This window comes from Monodon monoceros, unplaced genomic scaffold, assembly GCF_005190385.1.
Source record: "Monodon monoceros isolate NGI ecotype Baffin Bay Population unplaced genomic scaffold, NGI_Narwhal_1 Super_Scaffold_21, whole genome shotgun sequence".
Taxonomy (NCBI): domain Eukaryota; kingdom Metazoa; phylum Chordata; class Mammalia; order Artiodactyla; family Monodontidae; genus Monodon; species Monodon monoceros.
The window spans coordinates 31455285-31477082 of NW_021703778.1; the positions used below are offsets into that span (position 1 = coordinate 31455285).

The window sequence follows — 21798 nt, forward strand, 5'->3', positions numbered from 1 at the left end:
TGGAGAAAGTTCATCGAGCTGACCAATGGCGATTTTCGGTTTCCTGCCCCGCCCCCTTGGGCCCCCCCCCCGTACCCGTTGGTGAAAGTTCTCGGGCTGCCATTGGCTGTGGCTGGGGGTGGATCCGGAACCTGTTTGCCGCGGAACCTTCGGCTAGCGGCTGTAGTTGGGCGGGGCGCGTCTTTGTGGCGTGATTTCCGGGCGGCTCTCCTCCTGTGCATGCGGCGCTGTGTTCGGAGCGGCAGTCAGCCATGGCCCCGCGGGTGTGGCGTCGGCGGACCTTGGAGCGGTGCTTGAGGGAGGTCGGTAAAGCCACCGACCGCCCGGAATGCTTCCTCACGTAAGTGCTCGGAGCCCGGGCTCTGGTGCAGCTCAGGACTCGCATGGGCGCGGGCTGCGGACCCCCGGCAAGTTCCAGAGTAGGGGGAAGGCAAAGGGAAGGGGAGCTCTCTTTTCCGCAGATTTCAGGTAGTTTACGCTCCCCTAGCCTATCACACTGTTTTAGATGGTTAAGAGCTGTGTAGTGTGGATCTCCTCCCAGTCGTGTGCTGTTGAAATCAAACAAACTGGGTTATTACTGTTTCGAGGCCTCAGTTGCCGCACCGCCCCCCGCCCCCGCCAGACGCACCGGGTGGATTGCTCTTTTTTCCATGTGCTCCCAGAGCACCCAGTGCTTACTTACTCATCAGACTTAATTGAAAGTATTAACTTGTCGCTTATCTATCTACCCCACGACTTGTGCTTCTCGAGAGTTAAAGCTGTCTTTCGTCTCCCTTCCCAGCACGAGCTCGTGGTATTTTGTTCAAAGACTGTGAAAAGATCTAGGAAATTATGGCTCTCAGATTTATATTTGAAACCCCACCTTGAGGCTCACAGAAACTACAGCCATACACTCTAAGCATCGCAGATTTAGTATATCCAAAATGAACTGTTGGTTTTGTTTGCTCCCTGTCCTCTGCCCTCCCTGAGATCCTTTCCCCATGCTCACCACCTGCCTTCCCTATCACAGTGAGCAGCACCTCTGTCTTTCCAGTCCTTCAGACACGAAACTAAGCTACTTCCTTGATGTCTTCCTTTTTCTCAATTCTACATCCAGTTATTAGCAAATCCTATCAGTTAGTTCTCCGAACTATACTATCCTGAATTTGATTATTTCTCACCGTATTCACAGCTGTAATCCCAGCACAGTTCTGCATCCTTTGCCCGGATGCCTGCATCAGCCACCTGATCACGCTAATTTCATTCCTTTTCCTTGAAGGCCTTCTTTCCAAAGCATACATTTAAATCATTTTTCTGCTCCTCAAACTCAACTAGTGCGTTTCTGTCTTAGGAAATTTGTTCTTGCTGTTTCTTCTGCCTGGAGTACATGTTTTCACAGCTTTGTAAGACTGTCTCCTTATAAATAGGTATCATCTCAGATGTCACATCCTCAGAGAGGTATTCTCTGACCCCTCTTACCAAAGCAAGTGTTGACTATGGGCTGACTGAATGGAGTGGCCTGTAATCTAGCAGAGTTGAGAATTTAAGGTTAAGATTCACTCTCTGTCTTTAGGCAAATAGATCTGTCACGGTTTCCCTGTCTAAAATCCAGATAGCAGATTCACAGATACTTGGTTGACACCTTTTATATACTAATGTGGTTCTTTGGCAAGATAATACACTGTTGGGGGCCAGAATCTATACATACTTAAAATTGACATTTCATGTGCAGCAACCTGGATGGACCTAGAGAATATTATGCTTGGTGAAGTCAGTCAGACAGACAGAGGAAGACAAATACTGTGTGTTATCACTTACATGTGGGATCTAAAAAGTAATACAAATGAATTTATATAGCAGAACAGAAACAGACTCACAGATATAGAAAACAAAATGGTAGTTACCAGTTGTGCGGGGGAGCAAGTTAGGGGTGTGGGATTAAGAAATACCAACTACTATGCATAAAATAGATAAGCAACAAGAATATATTGTATAGCAATGGAATTGTCTTGGCCATTATCTTGAAATAACTTTTAATGGAGTATAATCAGTAAAAATACTGAATCACTGAAACTAATATAATATTGTAAATCAGCCATACTTCAGTTTTTTTAAAATTTGATTTTGCCCAAGAGTTGGGCTTTTTATAAAATTCTGAGTGCTGTGAAATTGTTACCTATAATTATAAATCTAATTTAACTCCTCCCTGTCCCCTTAATAGCATTCAAGATGAACTGGCATCAAAGTTTACTTCTTTAACAAAAGTACTTTATGACTTTAATAAAATACTAGAGAATGACAGGAAACGTGGAAGTCCTTTACAAAGACTGATGATAAATAATTTTGATGATGAGCAGATTTGGCAACAACTGGAATTGCAGAATGAACCAATTTTACAGTACTTCCAGAATGCAGTTAGTGAAGCCATTAAAGATGAAGACATCAGTCTTCTCTCAGAGAATGAGGTGCAGGAGTGTGAAGAGGATGCCTCAGAGATGGAGGCCGGTGGCGAGGAGGACCTAGAACAAGATTTGGAAGAGGAGGAAGAGAAAGTGTCAGACCTGAGTGGTGATGATCCTGAAGAGGATGAGAGAGCTATAAACTCAAGCAAATTGGATCTGAGGAAAAGCGCAGATTTCAGTGATGAGGACTCTGATCTTGACTTTGATATCAGCAAATTGGAACAGCAGAGCAAGGTGCAAAACAAAGTGCCTAGGAGACCAGCAGAAAAGTCCATAGTAGATGACAAATTCTTCAAACTCTCTGAAATGGAGAGCTTTTTAGAAAACATAGAAAAGGAAGAGGAGCAAAAAGATGATGAAGAGGAGGAGGATATTGATTTTTTTGAAGATGTCGATTCCGATGAAGACGGAGGACTGTTTGGAAGTCAGGATCTTAAGGTAAAGTTTTGGGAGAGGACAGAGCATTCTTTCTGCCTCCTCAAATTAGATGGGGTTCTGTTTCTCCGGAAGAGGTTTAAAATACTTCAAAACTCACCAGGGCTTAAGTGAAATATTTAGATCAGTTGAAAAAAAAAGACTGGAAAAATTAAACCAAAGCCATTGTTTCCTTATCACAGAACACTTGTTTTGTAGCTTCAGAACCACAGTCACACATGTTAGAGAGATTCAGAATTTTCCCTCAAACATGGATTTTCATCAAACACTAGAAATAAGAGTGAAAGGAAGGCATTTGTATACTTTATTTAGGCAGGGATATTTTGGAAATAATTGTAGTTAGAAGATTTAGAGAGAAGAATATCGTGCTCTATCTAATCAGTCATAAATCAATCTATACTGCCATTCAGCTTGTTGTGGTCTAATAGTTCTTACGGTTTATGGTAGTGTTTTTCGTTGCCAATTTCCCCTGTACAGTATGCATACACATTTATGCATGATTTAATGTATTTTTCTATCCTTGATTTAAGGTCTTAAAAGTATTTATGTTTTAGTCAGGTAAAAGTTCCAGAAACCTGAAATACAAAGATTTCTTTGATCCAGTTGAAAGTGATGAAGACATAGCAAGTGTCCACGATGATGGTGATGAACTGGTTTCAAGTGAAGAGGAAGAAATTGCTGAAGAAGGAGAAGAAAGCTTTTCTGAGATGTGAGTATTTTGAATCCTTTACACTGTAAGCTGGAGGTACCCCATCCTATTTGTGTACTCCTGGTTGTCAGCTGTGATTGTCCTAAGAATTGGGATTCTCTAAGATCAGAGAGTAGATTCTCTAAGATCAGAGAACCTCAGGATAGCCAGAGGAAAGTCTCCAAATTTGAAGGGACGTCAGAGATGATCTAGTGCAGTTAAGCGTCACTGGCACTAGCACGCAAACCCTTCTTACCAGGAGCTCTGATTTGTTTTTTTGTGTCAGTAAAAATACCCTGTTGTTACTTTGGTGAGATAAGTTTGTATTATAGATTGATGAAAAATTTGTTTTCTATATATTGGACACTTTGTTCTGTTTCACCTAAATAATTCCTTCTGTTCCTTAGTAACTGAATGACTATAGAAGTTCTGAATATTTAATTGCATTAAGTCTACAAAAGAAGAACTTTAATTACTAAGTTTGTTTCTTTTTGTTTTTCTAACAGAAAGTGGTGTGTTTCCTTTCATAAGTGTTTTGGTCTTACAGGGATGAAGATAATGACCTTGAAGAAAGTGGAGACAGTAAACAACACAAAGAAACCTTGAAAAGAGTGACCTTTGCTTTGCCAGATGATGAGGAAACTGAAGATACAAATGTCTTAAATGTACAGAAAGACTCTGATGAAGTTAAATCCTCTTTTGAAATAAGACAGGAAAAGGTAATAATTAGGAATTTTAAGGGATTTTTTCATATGCTTGACATGACTGTGGAAATCACAGACTACTAACTAATCTACCCTGTTTTGTTTTTTGTGTTTTTTTGGTGGAACACTTAACTGTCCTTAAAAAAAAAACAAAATCTTGCAGCCGCTTTCTGTAGCACCCTGTATAGAGATAACCATGTGGGAAGCAACTAATTTGCAAAAATCAATGCTGCATTTCCCAAGCTGTGGCTTTCAATCTGGGGCCCATCTGTAAAACTTGTTTGTTTTCTTTCTCTGTGCTGTCTTTATACCTGGGGCATGTTTTTCCTAACTAGCTGTCCTGTGAGCCTCTCCTGGTAACTGTTTCACCTGCTCTTAAGGATACTGCCTATCTCAGATGGCTTCTGCGAGTTGCCAGGTAGCCAGAATTTTAACTAATACCATCTCAAACACATCTTCCAAAGTCGATAAAAATTATTTCCTTGTGACAATTTCAGACGAACAAAATGTTATTTGAAAATAATAGGTATAGCCTGGCTCCAAATATTTGGCTTTTATCATTTAACTATCTTAAAATTAGATCACACAGTTCGAAGTGAGACTAGGCAAATAACCAAAGATACCAAGGATATCAAAAGAATCATTTTAAAAAGAGAATCTGGGGGGGACTTCCGTGGTAGTCCAGCAGTTAAGACTCCACAGTTCCACTGCAGGGGTTGCGGGTTTGATCCCTGGTTGGGGAACTAAGATCCCACATGCTGCATGGTGCAGCCAAGATAAAAAGAGAATCTGAGTTAAATACATGATTGTCAGATTGTTCCCAGAAGAAAAAGTCTTAAGAAAAAAAAAATTGAAAGAAAATATGAACTTTGTTCTTGAGTTAGTGTCCTTCCCTGCCCACACCCCTGCAAAAAAAAAAAAGAGAAGCAGGTTTAGTTTTACTGGGGAATTATATCAAACCATCAAGAAGTAGATAATTCAGTGCTGTTTGATCAGTTCCTACATATAAATAGTAAAACTTCCAAACTTTTCTTGTGAAGCTACTGTAACATGAATACCCAAACCTGACAAAGGTAACATTAAAACACACACAGTCTCGCTTATGAATATTGATGCAAAAATCCAAAATAGCTCAATGAAAGAATAATGCTACCACAAGCAAGTGGGCCTCATCCTCTTGATTCAGGATTAGGAAGTCTATTAATTTAATACTTGTTATAATAGGTTAAGGAGAAAAGCCATATGGTCACCTCCGTTTATGTCAAAAATGACATTTAATAAAATTCAATATCCATTCCTAATTTTTCTTTTAACTTCTAGTGAAATACAAACACATCTAGCCAAAAGGTGCCATCATGCTTAATGGTAGAATTCTAGAAACATCCCTTTAAAATCAAGAATAAGACTATTCCCACTACCACTGTTACTATTTCCACTGTAACTTAAGATTCTTGTAGAAGTGTTATTTAGCCAGGACAGCTACAAAAGAAAATGATAAGAGGTGAGAAAAACTGAAGTGAAAGCATTGATATTTGCAGAGAATACTAGAAAAACCAAGCAGATGAATTGAAAAGCTATTAGGAAAAATAATTCAATAAGGTATCTGAAAAGGCTGGCATTTTATACACTGTGAAGTCATTATAGATGCCGCCTTTTCAGAAGTAAGACATAATTTGGATTGTGGGTGTGGAGTCAGGAGGGTCAGGCGCTATCAAATATTGATGTTCTAATAAAAAATTACTTAGTCTTGGAATGCTCTAATAATTAAAATTGATAGTGGCTTGTGAATAAATAGGTCGTTTGACTAGAACAGAGCCCAGAAATATACCCAAATGCTGCTGGGAGAAGTAAGTAAATTATAAACACGGCATTCCAAATCAGTGGGGGAAAGAGATCATCCACCTCTCCTCATCCCACCTCAAGGGACGGGAATAGGAGGTCACTACTGGCATCATTAAAAGATGGCAAGGACAAAACAGAATTGTGTTCAGGAACAGTACATTTCTTGCTCTCCCACTATTAAAAATATTAGTTGCTTTTACTCAACTGTAAGTCTAGTTTTCTTCCCTAAACACGTAGTAACATTTTTTGTCTCTTAGATGAATGAAAAAATTGCATCTTTGGAAAAACAGTTGTTGGAAAAGAAACCTTGGCAACTTCAAGGGGAAGTGACAGCACAGAAGCGGCCTGAGAACAGCCTCCTAGAAGAGACCTTGCACTTTGACCACGCCATCCGTATGGGTGCGTGTGGCCACCGGGCTCCTGCAACTGTTCGTGTCTGTGCCTTTTCTATGGTTCTCATAGATTTGGAGTAATATTTCTTTTCCCCAAACTTTTTATTTTAAAACTTGTAAACATATAGAAACGTTGAAAAAATAGTACAGTGGACATATGTATGCCATTCAGCTGGATTCAACAGTTGTTAAGTTTTGGCTATATTTGGCTTTCTCCCCCCATTTATGTGTGTGACTGGGTGTGTGCACTTTTTTTCCCGAGTCATTTGAAAGTAAGTAGCCAATATCATGACACTTTAGTCCTGAGTACTTTTATTTTTTTCTAAGAACTAAGACATTCCCCTGTACAGCCACAATACCATTAATCCACCCAAGAATTACTAATATCCTAGCGATGCCTAATGTATAGTCCATAATCAGTCCTGCTAGTGATCTGCTTACAGTGCCTGCTGTCATTGTCCAGTGATTAAATTGTGATTCCAGCCAGAACCCTGATTACCTCATTGAATTCTTTCTTGTGCCCGTTAAGTCAAAATGAATTTCTATTTTATTTAGTGCTAGAGAATGGAAAAGAGGGGGCAAGTCCCCAGGTGCATGGGTTAAAAGTGTTAGCATTTGCTACCGTATGTATTTTGTAGTTTTGTGGTTCTCAAATTGCAGGGAGCATCAGAAAGGCTAATTAAAACACACAGAGGTATCCGTTTTTCTTCCTCACTTTCTGATTTAGGAGGTGTGGGGTGGGCCCAAGAATTCGCATTTCTAACACGTTCCCAGATGGGGGTGATGCTGCGGTTCAAGAACCACCCTTTTCGAACCACTGCTTAGTTTCTATATACCTAATGAGTACATGTCCTGTTTCCTTTAGCACCTGTGATCACAGAGGAAACCACTGTTCAACTAGAAGATATCATTAAGCAGAGGATAAAAGATCAGGTCAGTAAGAATGAAATTTAACTTAATTCAAAATTCACTGAAATGTTTAGAAATATGTAAGAATATTTTGGGAGTAGGAATAACACGTTATTTTCATAGAATATTTGTTCTATCAGTTCTTCATTTAAAAGCCCTAAGTCTACACCAGAAGTGTCCTTGCCCTTTGTTGTGTGAGGCACTGCCGTCACACAACAAAGACAGGTGTCGTGCCTGAGGAGAATGGGGTGACCAAAGAGTTTTTGTTTAAAACTTGATCTTATTTTGTAAACTTAGAGTAAAACTTGGGTACATGACACGTGCACCAAGAGATGGCTTTTTTTTTTTACTATTTATTTATTTATTTGGCTGCATTGGGTCTTAGTTGTGGCATGCAGGATCTAGTTCCCTAAACAGGGATCGAACCCGGGCCCCCTGCATTGGGAGCGAGGAGTCTTAACCACTGGACCACGAGGGAAGTCCCGAGATGGCTTTATAACATGTGTTTGTTTGTTTAAAATAGGAAGGGTTTGAAGGATGGGTACTGTATGCAGAAAATCTTTAAAGCTGAAATGAAGCAAACTTTTGTCTTAACTGTTGAGCAAACCACGATGAGGAATTGTGGAGTTCAAGTTGGTAACCAGGAGAGAGACGTATTTAAAACAAAAAAGGGTACTTGAGCGATGCCCTTTCTGCATAATACTTACTGTGACTTGAGTAGTCATTTCAAATGGTGAAAATGACTTCCTTTTTGCTGCAGTTTGGTTTTGCTTACTCTGGAAAGATAATATTCCAGCGGAGGATTCTTTTTTTTTTTTAAATTAATTAATTTATTTTTGGCTGCGTTGGGTCTTTGTTGCAGCGCACGGGCTTCTCACTGTGGTGGCTTCTCTTGTTGCGGAGCACAGGCTCTAGGCGTGCGGGCTTCAGTACTTGTGGCGCACGGGCTTAGTTGCTCTGTGGCATGTGGGTTCTTCCCAGACCAGGGATCGAACCCATGTCCCCTGCATTGGCAGGCGGATTCTTTTTTTTATTATTTATTTTATTGTATTATTTATTTATTTATTTTTGGCTGTGTTGGGTCTTCGTTGCTGCACGCGGGTTTTCTCTAGTTGCGGCCAGCTGGGGCTACTCTTCATTGCGGTGGCCTCTCTTGTTGTGGAGCACAGGCTCTAAGCCCGCGGGCTTCAGTAGTTTGGGCACATGGGCTCAGTAGTTGTGGCTTGCGGGCTCTAGAGTGTGGGCTCAGTAGTTGTGGCACATGGGCTTAGTTGATCCGCAGCATGTGGGATCTTCCCTGACCGGGGTCAAACCTGTGTCCTGGCAGGCGGATTCTTAACCACTGCACCACCAGGGAAGTCCCTCCAGAGGAAGATTCTTAAGGGAGCCTAGAAAGAAGTTACAGATTTTATCTGTCAATTTGTGTTCTGTGTGTCTTTCATATTTTAGGCTTGGGATGATGTTGTACGTAAAGAAAAACCTAAAGAGGATGCATATGAGTATAAAAAGCGTTTAACACTGGACCATGAGAAGAGTAAGTTGAGCCTTGCTGAAATTTATGAACAGGAGTACATCAAACTCAACCAGGTAAGGACACTGGTAAGGCGAAGCCGTTGTCATTCAGGGAGGAGAGGTGGAGAACCACCTCTGCATGTTCTACCTGCTCGTCGAAATGTGTGAAATACCGAAGTCTTGAACTTTGGGATCACCTTGTTTAGTATGAGACAGGGCATGCTAGGAATAGAGGGGCTGCAGTGTTCCCACTGAGTGTCAGGGGCAGAGGGGATTTGTTTTGCAGTTACTCATTGGTCACCTGATACTTTCACAGCTAATTATTAACTTTCCAGTAATTATGCTACAATTTAAAAACCATTTCTCATTTGTACTTTAGAAGTTGTTGATAAATTTTATAAGATTATTTGTGAATTCCTTCATGTATTTAGATCTGGTGAGTTTTTGGTGGTTGTTTCTTTTTACTTAGAGTGTTAAAAAAATACTTTTAGTTAAATAGGACAAAGTCATATTTCCAAAAATGTTGTATTCCCAATATAACAAATTGAATTATTCCTTCACATTTGATTTGCTGGGAATGTGGTCAGTATGTGCCTGGGGATGAAGTGGCATTTTTATCCTGCAAGAGCATTTAAGATTCCATCCAGATTTTGTTAATTAATGCCACTTAGGCAGCAACAGCAGATAGGGCCCTAATGCCACTGTGAAGCTGAAGAACTGGAAGGATTTGAATTAAAATTTTTCCCAGCTGCCTTGCCACCCAAGGTGGTAGTTGAAGGGAGATGTGTACAACCTCAGTCAATGCTTAGTGAAAATCCAGCTACTATGAGGAGATTCAGTAAATACAGAAAGTATTTGGTAACCATGAGAGGTAAAAATGAAATTATGTAGCTCGTATCAGGTCTTTAAATGTTAATTTTATTTCTGTCTTGGACATCAGCAGCCAGTTCACAAGTTTTTGAGTGTGGACTCAATTTAGGCTAATCCTAGCCTCATTCATTCCATTAAGAGTTAGTCTGGCAGGGAAGGATGATCTGAATTTCCTGAAGTTTGGCAGCTGCCCTGGAGGGAATAAGCAGAGTGCTGACAAACAGCATGTGAATGAACCTTAACCCTTAGATCTGTGTGTGTCAGCAAGATGCTGGATGTCAGATGCATTGTTTCACAGATATAACCTGGGATGAGGGCAAAGGACGTGGTTAGGATTTTAAAACGTGTTAAGTTTAAGGAGTAAAAAGCAGTAGTATGTGCTTGGACATGGCTGGAAGGGGGCACTGACAGACACTGGACACACAGACCTGGGTGTGTCTCTGGCATTAGGGCAACCAGGGTAAAGAGCCAGTTGCTTCCCAGTGATGAGTGGTAGTGGTGATAGTGGTTTTTCATGGGTTCATCAATAAGTAACCAAACAAAAACTTTTGGCCTCTTAGAATAGCATTTGGGGCATGGGGAAAGAGAAGTGTGAAATTTACCTTTTCTTAGTGAATGAAAACTGCTGTCAATTTTTTCCAATGTGATTTAATCAGAAAAATCTTTAACAAATTACATATACGTTTGTCCCTGCAATCCAAATGAATATTTGGATAATTTTACAAAACCTTCATTAACTCCTTAGTTTTGTTTTTTGCTTTGTTTCTTGTTTTTAATTGAGTTGAGATTCACATAACAAATTAACCATTTTAAAGAGAGCAGTTCAGGGGCATTCATGGTGTCGTGCAACCACTACCTGTATCTAATTCAAAAACATTTTCGTCACCCCTCCCCTGACAGCCACCAATCTGCATTCATTCTCTGTGGATTTACTTACTCTAGATATTTCATGTAAATGGAGTCATACAACCTGTGACCTTTTGTGTCTGATGCCTTTTATTTAGCTTAATGTTTCAGGATTGTGACGTGTCTGTAATTTGTCCCCTTTTTTATAGCTGAATAGTATTCTGTTGTGTGTGTACCACGATTTACTGATCCAGTCACCGGTTGATGAGCATTTGGGCTGTTTCTGCCTTTCGTGAATAATGCAGCTATGGACATGTGTGTCCATGTACTTGTTTGAGTACCTGCTTTAATTCCCTTGGGCATATACCTAAAAGTGGAATTGCTGCTCCTATGGTGATTCTCTGTTTAACTTTTGGAGGCACTGCCAGACTCGTTTCCACTGTGCCTGCACCATCTTACGTTCCCACCAACACTGCCTAAGGGTTCCGGTCCTTCCACAACCTGGCCGATACTTTTTATTTTCTGTTTTGTTTCTTTTTAAATAGCCATCCTAGTGGGAGTAGTTTAGTTACTGACAGAAGTAAACATCAAGGGAACTAAATTGTACATTCTAAGTCTTAGTGGTATAGTTGTGACAGCTTCTCAAGTGCACGTCATGTTTCTTCTTGGGTGGGTGCTAGCGCCGCCCTGGTGTTGGTGACTTCGATCTTGCCTTGGAATGTTTCTTTGAAGCTGAAGCCTGGTGATGAGAAACTGGTGATACCCTTATCGGCCTTGAGTGTTTTGTCCTGTGAGGCCTGTGATGCTGCTTAGTCTGATAATGTTGAACTTATTTCCTAAGCAAAAAACAGCAGAGGAGGAAAATCCAGAGCATGTAGAAATTCAGAAGATGATGGATTCCCTCTTCTTAAAATTGGATGCCCTCTCCAACTTCCATTTCATCCCTAAGCCGGTAAGTGTGTTCACATCTCAGTGAACAGACAGAGCAGATGTGATTGTAATTCCTCTTTGAGCTTTTGTGAGACACGTGCTTTATTTGGTTTCAGGATACAAACCTGCAGGAATTCCCCATAAATTACAGGCAGGGCCTCCCATGAGGAAGGCTCGTGTCTGGTCCCATGACAGTTCTGGCTCCGCCCTGCTGGTCCCTGCCAGACCCTTGACCTTAGCCACAGAGTCTCCTCAGTTCCCACCCTTCTTCCTTGTCTGGTCTCTGGTTGCTTGTGTGATGGTCTTGGGAGCGTGTGTGGTGTCTGTACCTGGCATTTATTGAGCACCTGCCACCTGTCAGATTAGGTCCGTCATGTCCACTGACTCTTAACCCACAGAACCTGAGGCAGATACTACTCCTTCCGCTTTGCAGCTGAGGACAGCAAGGCTTCGGGGTGGGAGGAGCCCTAACTCCTGGGCCCTTGCTCTCCCCACTGCATGCTGTTCCCCCTCTGCCTCTGCGACTCCCGCCCGGACAGCTCAGCGCCCATCTGCTCCGCAGCCCCCTCCTGCTCACCGACTTCTGTGAGCCTGCAGAGCATGCTGCACCAGCCTCCTGGTACTTGCTCGCCTGGTGCCCCCGGGGGTCACTTGTGTCGTCTGGAAGTGGGATGTCGAGCATCAAGGGCTAGTCCAGAGTCAGACCTGAGTCTGTCTGCCCCTCCGTGGCTTCGTGATGTAGGCAAATTGCCTAACGTTCTGTCTGTACAGAGGAGGTGGTAACCTCCGAGGTCCTTTCCGATCCTTTGATGGTCAGGTAACTTTTCCTGTGTGAGTATTTGGTCATCACCTGCTTCTTTGTTTTTGTTTAATCTTGGTGTCCTTTACCTGATGGTACGTTTTTGGTGGTGGGGCCCATCTTGAGAGTCTCAGAGTGCTTGGTCTGACCGTGTATAGTGAGCAGGTGAAGAGAGGAGAGGGATGTCTCCACCTTCTCGGCCAGCAGGTCCTGCTGTGGAAAGGTCTTACTCATGTGGAGAATGCGATCCCTTCCCTGCTTACAAGGCCCCGCGGGACGTGACTCCTTCCCATCCCTCTGGTCCCCGTGGTTTGCTCCCCGGCCACCCTGGTCTCCTTCCTTCCCTCCGGGCTCTTCCATCTGTAGGGTCTCAGGTTTGACACCTCCTCTTCCCGCGTCTGTCTCTGCCCTTCTCCCTCATAGCCCCATGGCACAGGTGCACTCATTGGTGGATGATTCATTGCTCACTACTCGTCTTCAAGCCCCACAGTTGTGTGGGGTTTTTTTTTTTTTTTTTTCCGGTACGCGGGCCTCTCACTGCTGTGGCCTCTCCCGCTGCGGAGCACAGGCTCCGGACGCGCAGGCCCAGCGGCCATGGCCCACGGGCCCAGCCGCTCCGCGGCATGTGGGATCTTCCCGGACTGGGGTACGAACCCATGTCCCCTGCATCGGCAGGTGGACTCTCAACCACTGTGCCACCAGGGAAGCCCACAGTTGTGGTTTTTTTTTTTTGCGGCTGTGTTTGTCACACCAGCCTGGAGCCGGCTATGGGGAAGTCCTCAGACATCCCTTGGAATCTTGGGCCACAGTATAAAAGCCTTTCTTATTTTTTCCTTGTCAGAAATGTCGTTTCTGGTCTAGCTTCCCCTTGATACTGCTCTTTTCGTATTCAGGTTGGTGTTTCACAAGTCATCTGCGTGACTGTTCACCAGGCATCAGTTTCTGTCATTTTCGGGCTTGTCTCCATTTTCTCTATATTTCTCTTTAAATTGTAGAATGGAATACAGTGCTCCTAATAAATAAATGAACAGTGGTCCAGGGGAAGAGATGATTTCTTTCACACTCTGACATTCTTCTCTTATTTAGAGTCCAGGACCCTGTTGTCTTCAGGGCTTGTTTTTGTTCCTTATGAAGGATCCTGGGGTGCATATCTGCCTAGTCAACTGGAACGTGGGCAGGACTGTGATAGGAAATGAGCTTGTGAGGTGGACAGCACTGTGCTTTGGGACAGAACCCTGTCTCCCGGGGCTCAGTCTTGTGTTCGCTCAGGACACCTACTCTTTCCCACTTCATCCTTTACTCCACTGCGGACCCCGTTGTCCCTGCGTCAAGATGGGCAGGACTAGTGTACAGAGCAGTAGTGTAAGTCTTCCATGACCATCGCCCTTTTACTCCCGTGAGTGGGATGCAACCATTGTAATTTCTGAATCCCTTGGGCAGTTCTTTCAAGAATAAAAAAAAAAACTAAAGGACAAACAAATGGCCCTTCAGTTAGTGTTGCATTCTTTCCTCCTGTTTTTATAATTTGTAGGTTGTGTTTATTTCAGTATTGTCTTCATTTTCCAAAACAACTTAGTATCATTTCATATTTCTCTTTATAACATCTGTTTTTAGTTGCTGGAACATGTTGTTCCAATAAGCACCTTTCCTTGCAGCGTTTTCCATGTATTTCTTATAGTGAGCTTTTTTCCTATACCCAAAGGCAAGATAACACTTACAGACACCAAGAGATTCTGTTAAACGGTGGATAGGATTGTTTGAGAATATACACCTACATGGCAGGTGGAAATGATTTACTAACAGATGAAAGAACGTGTGTTTGAATATGGCAGACAGGTCCTGAAAAAGTATAGAAATAATCTCCATGAAGTATTGTATGTATTATATACTTCAGTAGGTTCACAATTTAAATATTTTATGTGAGGACCACTTCTGACTTCCTGTTAAGTGTGTTGTCTCTTTTCTAGCCTGTTCCAGAGATTAAAGTTGTGTCGAATCTGCCAGCCGTCACCATGGAGGAGGTCGCCCCAGTGAGTGTCAGCGATGCAGCCCTCCTGGCCCCAGAGGAAGTCAAGGTGAAAAGCCAGTGTTGAAGCTTTAAATCTCTGTCTATAAGTTGGTCGTTTCTAGTCAGATCTCCATTTAAGCTCGTTTTCCTTGAGCTTGTAGTCTTTATTCTCACATAGCTCAGCAGTTTCCAAGTATAATCACATTAATAATATAGAATATTCAAATACAAGTCTTCTGTAATCAGGTATTATTGTGAGATACAGATTGAGAAATATTGTAAAAGCTAATTGTAAATATCCAACATCAGTATGTTGTTGTAATTCAGTTTGAATATTAGAAGTTTGAGGTTGTTAGCTTAGGTGTTAGGTTTAAAACAAAGTGCATGTATCTAGCAGCCCTTTGATATTAATCAGCATTTCCCCCTTTGTGTTGTATCCGTGTAATGCTTATCAGTAATAGCATTTGGATCTTGGGAGGAGTTGGACATACCACATGCAGGCTGTCCCTGCCTTGTGAGCATGGGAGCTCTCGCCTTGCACAGTGATGGTGGCTTCTGCCGGGGCCTCGGCCTCCTGGCGCCTGGCAGCACGGCCCTCCTTTTTTGTGCTCATTTGCTTTGCTCCACCCACACTCACCCCTTCAGAGCCTCTGCCACCTCTGCTAGGCTGGGCTGGCAGCAGAAGAGAAAAGGGAGGAAATGGACCCTCACCAGCTAGGTTTCCTGCCGTCAGCCCCGCATGGCTGCTAGCAGCTCAGAGCTGGGCTGCTGCGGGCAGGTGACTGCAGCCCCGGCTAGGGTCTCCATGCTTCTCCAGGAGGGACAGCCTGACACCCCTGCTCTCCAGGCTGCCTTTGTGAAGGAGTGTTAGGACTGAACTGTCGCCGTCAGAGAATGCATCCTGGGTCTTAGAGAGCTGAGTGACCAGAGCCCTTCAGAGTGTAGGCAGGGATGCTCTGCTTCTCACTTGGCCATCGGTGTACAGCCCATCAGCCACATTCCATAGAGTTGCTTCTCTTCTAATTTCCTGAGTTGTTAGTTTAGATTAATGAGTGTGTTTGTGGTTGTTTTTCAATAGGAGAAAAATAAAGCTGGAGATACAAAAACAGCTGCTGAGAAAACAGCTACAGACAAGAAACGAGAAAGGAGGAAAAAGAAATATCAAAAGCATTTGAAAATAAAGGAGAAAGAAAAGCGGAGAAGACTTCTTGAAAAGAGCAACCCAGACCAAGCAGGGAAATACACCAAAGCAGTAGCTTCCGAGAAGTTAAAACAGCTAACCAAGACAGACAAAGCTTCACTGTTAAAGGTGAGGATGGGGCAGGAAAGCTGCTGGAGGGGGAAGGGGGAGCGGATGGCAAGCTTTAGGTGATCCGGGTGGCGGAGTAACCGAGCCAGCCACCGCTGCCCACCTGCGGAGGGGAGGGGACGGGAGAGGCCATGGGGACTGGCCGGGTTTCTAATGCAGGGTCCTCACGGTCACCTGACATTGTGAGACCATTGTTGCAGCGTAAAATGTATATAATATCTCTGCACTAACTGATGTAAGTTTTCGTAATCTTGTCTAGTTCTTTTTCATATTTATACTTTGATGCCCTGTTCTAATCATTTGGTTTTTTTCATCTTTAAGCACATCTTACAACGTGAACTTGTATTTTTTTAATTTCAGGATGAAGGTAAAGACAAAGCCTTAAAATCATCACAAGCGTTCTTTTCTAAATTACAAGATCAAGTAAAAATGCAAATAAATGATGCAAAGAGAACAGAGAAGAAAAAGGAGAAAAAACAGTATATTTCTGTTCATAAATTAAAACTGTAATAGATTTTGCATATAATGTAAATAGTAACATGTAAGCTTATATTCTGTCATTGTTCTGTTTTGTAATAAAATTTTTGAGAACTTTTCTTTGCATGAATGGCAGATGTTTGAGAAGAGCAAGCCTTCATCTGGGTATGTGGCGGGACCTCTCTTCCCAGACCCTCCCCACGGTGTGCCCACCCCAGGCCCAGCCGGTGAGGGGGCGGGCCTGCATGCTGGGAACCCCATCACAGCCAGCTGTCCACAGCAGAGGTCCTCACGTGTCTTCAAGAGGCCTTGATTTTCTTCTCCCACTGCCCTGTCATCCTTTCACAGAACAGTGGGATTTCCATGCGTGTGCCTTACATTCTTCCCCTTAGGAAGTGATCTCATGTCATGTGAGCAGAGGCTCGCGGAGGCCGGGGAGTCTTGTCCCCGTCAGATGCAGGAGGATGGGGGTGATTCGGCCGTGAGAGGAGGTGAGCTTGCTGGGAGGACAGACTGGCGGTCCTTGGAGCCTTCCACGACCACCGGGTGCTCCCTGTCTCAATCTCCCACCCAGGGAAGACCACCTTTTGTCTGATAGGGTCTCATATTATGCTTTTTTTTTTAATTTATTTTATTATTTTATTTTATTTATTGTTTCTGGCTGCGTTGGGTCTTTGTTGCTGCGCACAGGCTTTTTCTCTGGTTGTCGTGAGCGGGGGCTACTCTTTGTTGCGGTGCACAGGCTTCTCATTGTGGCTTCTCTTGTTGTGGAGCACGGGCTCTAGGCGCACAGGCTTCAGTAGTTGTGGCACATGGGCTCAGTAGTTGTGGCTCATGGGCTCTAGAGTGCAGGCTCAGTAGTTGTGGCGCACGGGCTTAGTTGCTCCGCGGCATGTGGGATCTTCCCGGACCAGGGATCAAACCCGTGTCCCCTGCACTGGCAGGCGGGTTCTCAACCACTGCACCTCCAGGGAAGCCCTCACATTATGCTTTTGGTAGAAATGCCTTAAGCCTTATGTGGGTAGAGGATGAGAACAAAGCTGAAGCTGAAGCAATAGCGAAGGGACAGTCACAGTCATCAGGAGCCTGGAGGTTTGTGATCTGCGGTCCTGCTGACAAAGAAGCTGGCCCCTCAGGGTGCCCCAGTCAGTACTGAACTGTCATTTGTTTCAGGTCTTATTCAGGACACAGTTCTCTCCCCTCCTGTGCCTTTGTCTTCTAAACAAAACAGTTGGAGTAACCACCTGGTCTCCCTCTAGCCTTAGTGAAAGTGTCAGGATTTTTAGTGGAGTGGCCCTAGGAGTTGCTATTTTCTTCCTAATAACAGTTTGGGGACTTCCCTGGTGGTCCAGTGGCTAAGACTCCGCGCTCCCTACAGGGGACCCGGGTTTGATCCCGGTCAGGGAACTAGATCCCACATGGTGCAGCCGAAGATCCCGCGTGCCACAAATAAGACCTGACGCAGCCATATAAATAAATAAATATTTAAACAAAACAAAACAAAAAACAGTTTTCCAGTCCCCACTCATGGCTAGCTTAGTTCTCTTTCCCTTGATTATTATTTTTTTAACTTATTGGAATATAGTTCATTAACAACGTTGTGTTAGTTTCAGATGTACAGCAGAGTGATTCAGTTACATATATGTGTATATATATATATTCTTTCTTTACACTCTCTTCCATTATAGGTTATTACAAAATACTGAGTATAGTTCCCTGTGCTATAGAGTAGGTCCTTGTTAGTTATCTATTTTATATATAGTAGTGTGTATATTTTAATCCCAAACTCGTAATGATTATTTGTTTCATGATAATCTGTCAGGATCAGGATGTTCGATCTTGGAGCGATGATTCATTTTTATCTGTCCAAGTTTGATACTTGCAGAGTAAAGTCACTTATCTCCACATTTCCCCCCCACATCTGGGTGAGATATATCAATCCATTTGCTTCTTTAATATCACATTTGGTATAAAGATTATATTCAGTCTAAATATTTGATTTGTGCCAGGCACTATTGTAGGTACCGGGGTTATAACTGAACGAAGCAGATAACAGTTCCTAACTTTATGAAGTGTGTATTCTGGTAGAATATTTACATACATTTCATTTTCTATATAAATTAGAAGGACAATAGAACATCTGTGAAATCGCCTTTGACCTAAAAACAAAACAATACAGTATCTGCTTCACTCATCTGTGTAATGAGTTAAAAATTACCACAGTTCTGAATTCCACGTTTATCATTCCTTTGCATTTGTTGTATTTTACCGTGTAGTCACATATCCATAGTCAATGCATTGTTTCATTTTCCTAATATGTGAATTTTACGAAAATAGAACATTATATCGATGGGTTGCTTTTTCTCTGTTGACATCCCTCAAATTTATCCATAATCCCATTCATTCATTTTCACTGCTGCCTAGTATTGTATGAACATACTACAGTTTTATTTAACCATTCTCTTGAAGACATTTGTTTCCAGTTTTACACTATTATGAATAATCCCGTTTGAACATCACAATGCTAGTGTAGGCTCTAGCCTCTAAGGTACTTTAGAATTGCTGGCTAGGAAGTCCAAAAGATAACGTGGCATTGTTTCTCAAAGTCGTACAAATTTGCACTTAATCATATCTTTGTCAGCACTTGGGGGGAATTAAAATTTTTTTTTGCTATTCTGGTAGGTATAATACGATGAATCTGTGTGGTTTTAATTTATGTTTCTCTACTAATGGGATTGAGCATTTTGTTATGTGTTTATTTTCTGTATCGTTTTTAATTAGCTTTTTTTCTTTTTTTAATTAATTTTTTTGGCTGCGTTGGGTCTTCGTTGCTGTGTGCGGGCTTTCTCTAGTTGCGGCAAGCAGGGGCTACTCTTCGTTGCGGTGTGTGGGCTTCTCATTGCCGTAGCTTCTCTTGTTGTGGAGCACGGGCTCTAGGAGTGCGGGCTTCAGTAGTTATGGCTTGCAGGCTCAGTAGTTGTGGCTTGCGGGCTCTAGAGCGCAGGCTCAGTAGTTGTGGCGCACAGGCTTAGCTGCTCCGCAGCATGTGGGATCTTCCTGGACCTGGGCTCAAACCCATGTCCCCTGCATTGTCAGATTCTTAACCACTGTGCCACCAGGGAAGTCCCTTAATTAGCTTTTAATTTTGATATTTTAAAGTTCCAGGAAAATTCCAATAAATTTAGCCCCATTGGCTTTATTATTCTTTCTTTTTCTGAACAGTTTGAGAGTAAGTTGAAGACATCATGGACCTTTACCTCTAAATACATCATTATGTATTTCCTAAGAATAAGAATAATCACTTATACATAACCACAGTATAATCACCAAAGTCAGGAAATTTAACATTGACACAGTGCAGTTATCCAATCCACCGTCCATATTCAAATTTGTCAGTTGTCCCAATAACATCCTTTATAGTGCTTTTCCCCAGTGCAGGGTTATTCCAAGGTCACTCGTATTTAGTTGTTACATCTCTAGCTTCTAGTGATCTGGAACAGTTTCTGAGCCTTTGTCTTTCCTAACTGTAACACTTTTCAAGTATGCGGGCCAGTTATTTTGTAGAATGTCCCTCGAAATTGGATTTGTCTGTTTTCTGATGATGAGATCCAGGTTAGCATTTTTGGCAAGAAAACCATAGCAGGGATGTGTCTGTAGTATCTCATCAACAGAGGTTTGATATCCATTTGTCCCAGTGAAGCTGGTGAGGAAAATGATTAGTTTGTTGAAGTGATGTCAGGCTTTCCCACTATAAAGTTATCTTTTCTTTCTAATAATTAGTAATTTATGGTGGAGATACTGTAAGTACCCTGCTCCTCACCAAACTTTCACTCACAAATTTGAGTGTCCACTGATGATTTTCTAACTCCCATCATTTCTTCTGTATCTATTGACATTCTACTGCAAGGAAGAGCTTTCCCTTCTCATTTATTTATATCAGTATAGACTCAGGTTTCTATATTATTTAATGTTTATAATCCTTTCTTATCACTTTTGATGTTCCAATTGTCCCTGACTTTACAGTGGAAGGCCCTTCAAGGTGATTCCTGGGTCATGATAGGTCCCCATCATTCTTTGAGCACTTCCTTCCTTTGTGGTGCTACAAAACATCCCAGGCTTTATCCTGTACTTTTCCTGGATTTGGCCATTTTTCCAAGGAACCCTGGCTCCTCTTAGTGGAGAATGGTATTTTGAAACAAAAGGTCTAGGTGCTAGGTATGCTCACTGCTACTGTTGCTACTAGGTCCAATTAAAAGACAGAGCTGGGAAACTGTGTGTGTGTGTCTGTGTGTGTGTGTGTGATGCATTTCATGCATGGGTTCATATCAATACCTCCAATTCTAATCCAGTACCACAGCACGTTATATTCTAGTTTCATTCTTTCCGTACTTGTAACACCTTTTCCAACAGTAAGAAATCTTACTCCCATTGTCTTCAGTATATTTATTCATTTGCTTCTAGATGATATAAGAAGCAGTTTCAGAATTATTAAACTTATACCACTGGGAAAAGGAAAAAATATGTGCTGTACCGGTACACATAGAGCTCTGTATTTCAATGAGTCCAGAGCTTTGATAGTTCTGTTCAGTTATTCTATATCCTTACTTACTTTTGGGGGGGAAGGGGGGTCTAATTCTACCAATTAGAGAAAGGTATTAAAATCTCTATGATTGTGCATTTGTCTATTCCTTTGATGTGTCAGTTTTTGCTTCCTGTATTTTGAAGCCCTGTTATTAGAAACAACAATTTATGATTTTTATGTCTTCCTCATGACTGACCCTTTTAACTTTATAAAATGATCTCTTTCTCTGGTAATACTCCCTGTCTTTTTTTTTCCCCTGAGGACATGGCTTCTTCAGCAGCTTTTTCAAATGGTGGCAGTTTTCTGTTTTGTTTTTCCCCCAGTCTTCATTTGGCCTGGAGGTGGATGGATTAGATGCCCTTGCTGCTCATTGCCCCTTCCAGACCACACTCTCTCTCTGCCTCCCTACACACCTCCACTCCTGTCTTTGGTATTCTCTTTTCTTTTCTTTTATTCTGTTCTATTTTATTTTTTTATTGAAGTATAGTTGATTTCCAATGCTTTGCCAATCTCTGCTGTACAGCAAAGTGACCCAGTTATACACATATAGACATTCTTTTTTTATATGCTTTTCTATTATGGTTTATCACAGGATATTGACTATAGTTCCCTGTGCTATAGAGTAGGACCTTGTTATTTATCCATCCTATATATAGTAGTTTGTATCTGCTAATCGCACATCCCCAGTCCTTCCCTCCCCCACCCATCTCCCACTAGGCAACCACAAGTCTGTTCTCTATATCGGTGGGTCTGTTTCTGTTTCTTAGATAAGTTCATTTGTGCCACATTTTAGATTCTACATATAAGTGATATCATACAGTATTTGTCTTTCTGACTTAACTTCACTTAGTATGATAATCTCTAGACCCATCCATGTTGCTGCAAATGGCATTATTTCATTCTTTTTTATGGCTGAGTAGTATTCCATTGTATATATGTACCACATCTTCTTTATCCATTCATCCGTCAATGGATTGTTAGGTTGTTTCCATATCTTGGCTGTTGTGAACGTTGGGGTGCATGTATCTTTTCAAATTATGGTTTTCTCTGGATA

At 42.1% G+C, this 21798-nt stretch overlaps 1 protein-coding gene across 1 annotated transcript; it reads left to right on the top strand.

The window, feature by feature from the left end:
- The first annotated feature begins 83 nt into the window (after positions 1 to 83).
- On the top strand, positions 84 to 16284 carry MPHOSPH10 (M-phase phosphoprotein 10). The gene is made up of 11 exons (XM_029239509.1): positions 84 to 340; positions 2201 to 2879; positions 3431 to 3585; positions 4112 to 4283; positions 6368 to 6509; positions 7368 to 7435; positions 8861 to 8998; positions 11481 to 11591; positions 14336 to 14443; positions 15455 to 15685; positions 16046 to 16284. Exons 1-11 carry the CDS (start codon positions 252 to 254, stop codon positions 16193 to 16195), a joined length of 2043 nt encoding a protein of 680 aa, XP_029095342.1. The 5' UTR covers positions 84 to 251; the 3' UTR covers positions 16196 to 16284.
- Positions 16285 to 21798: the final 5514 nt, after the last annotated feature.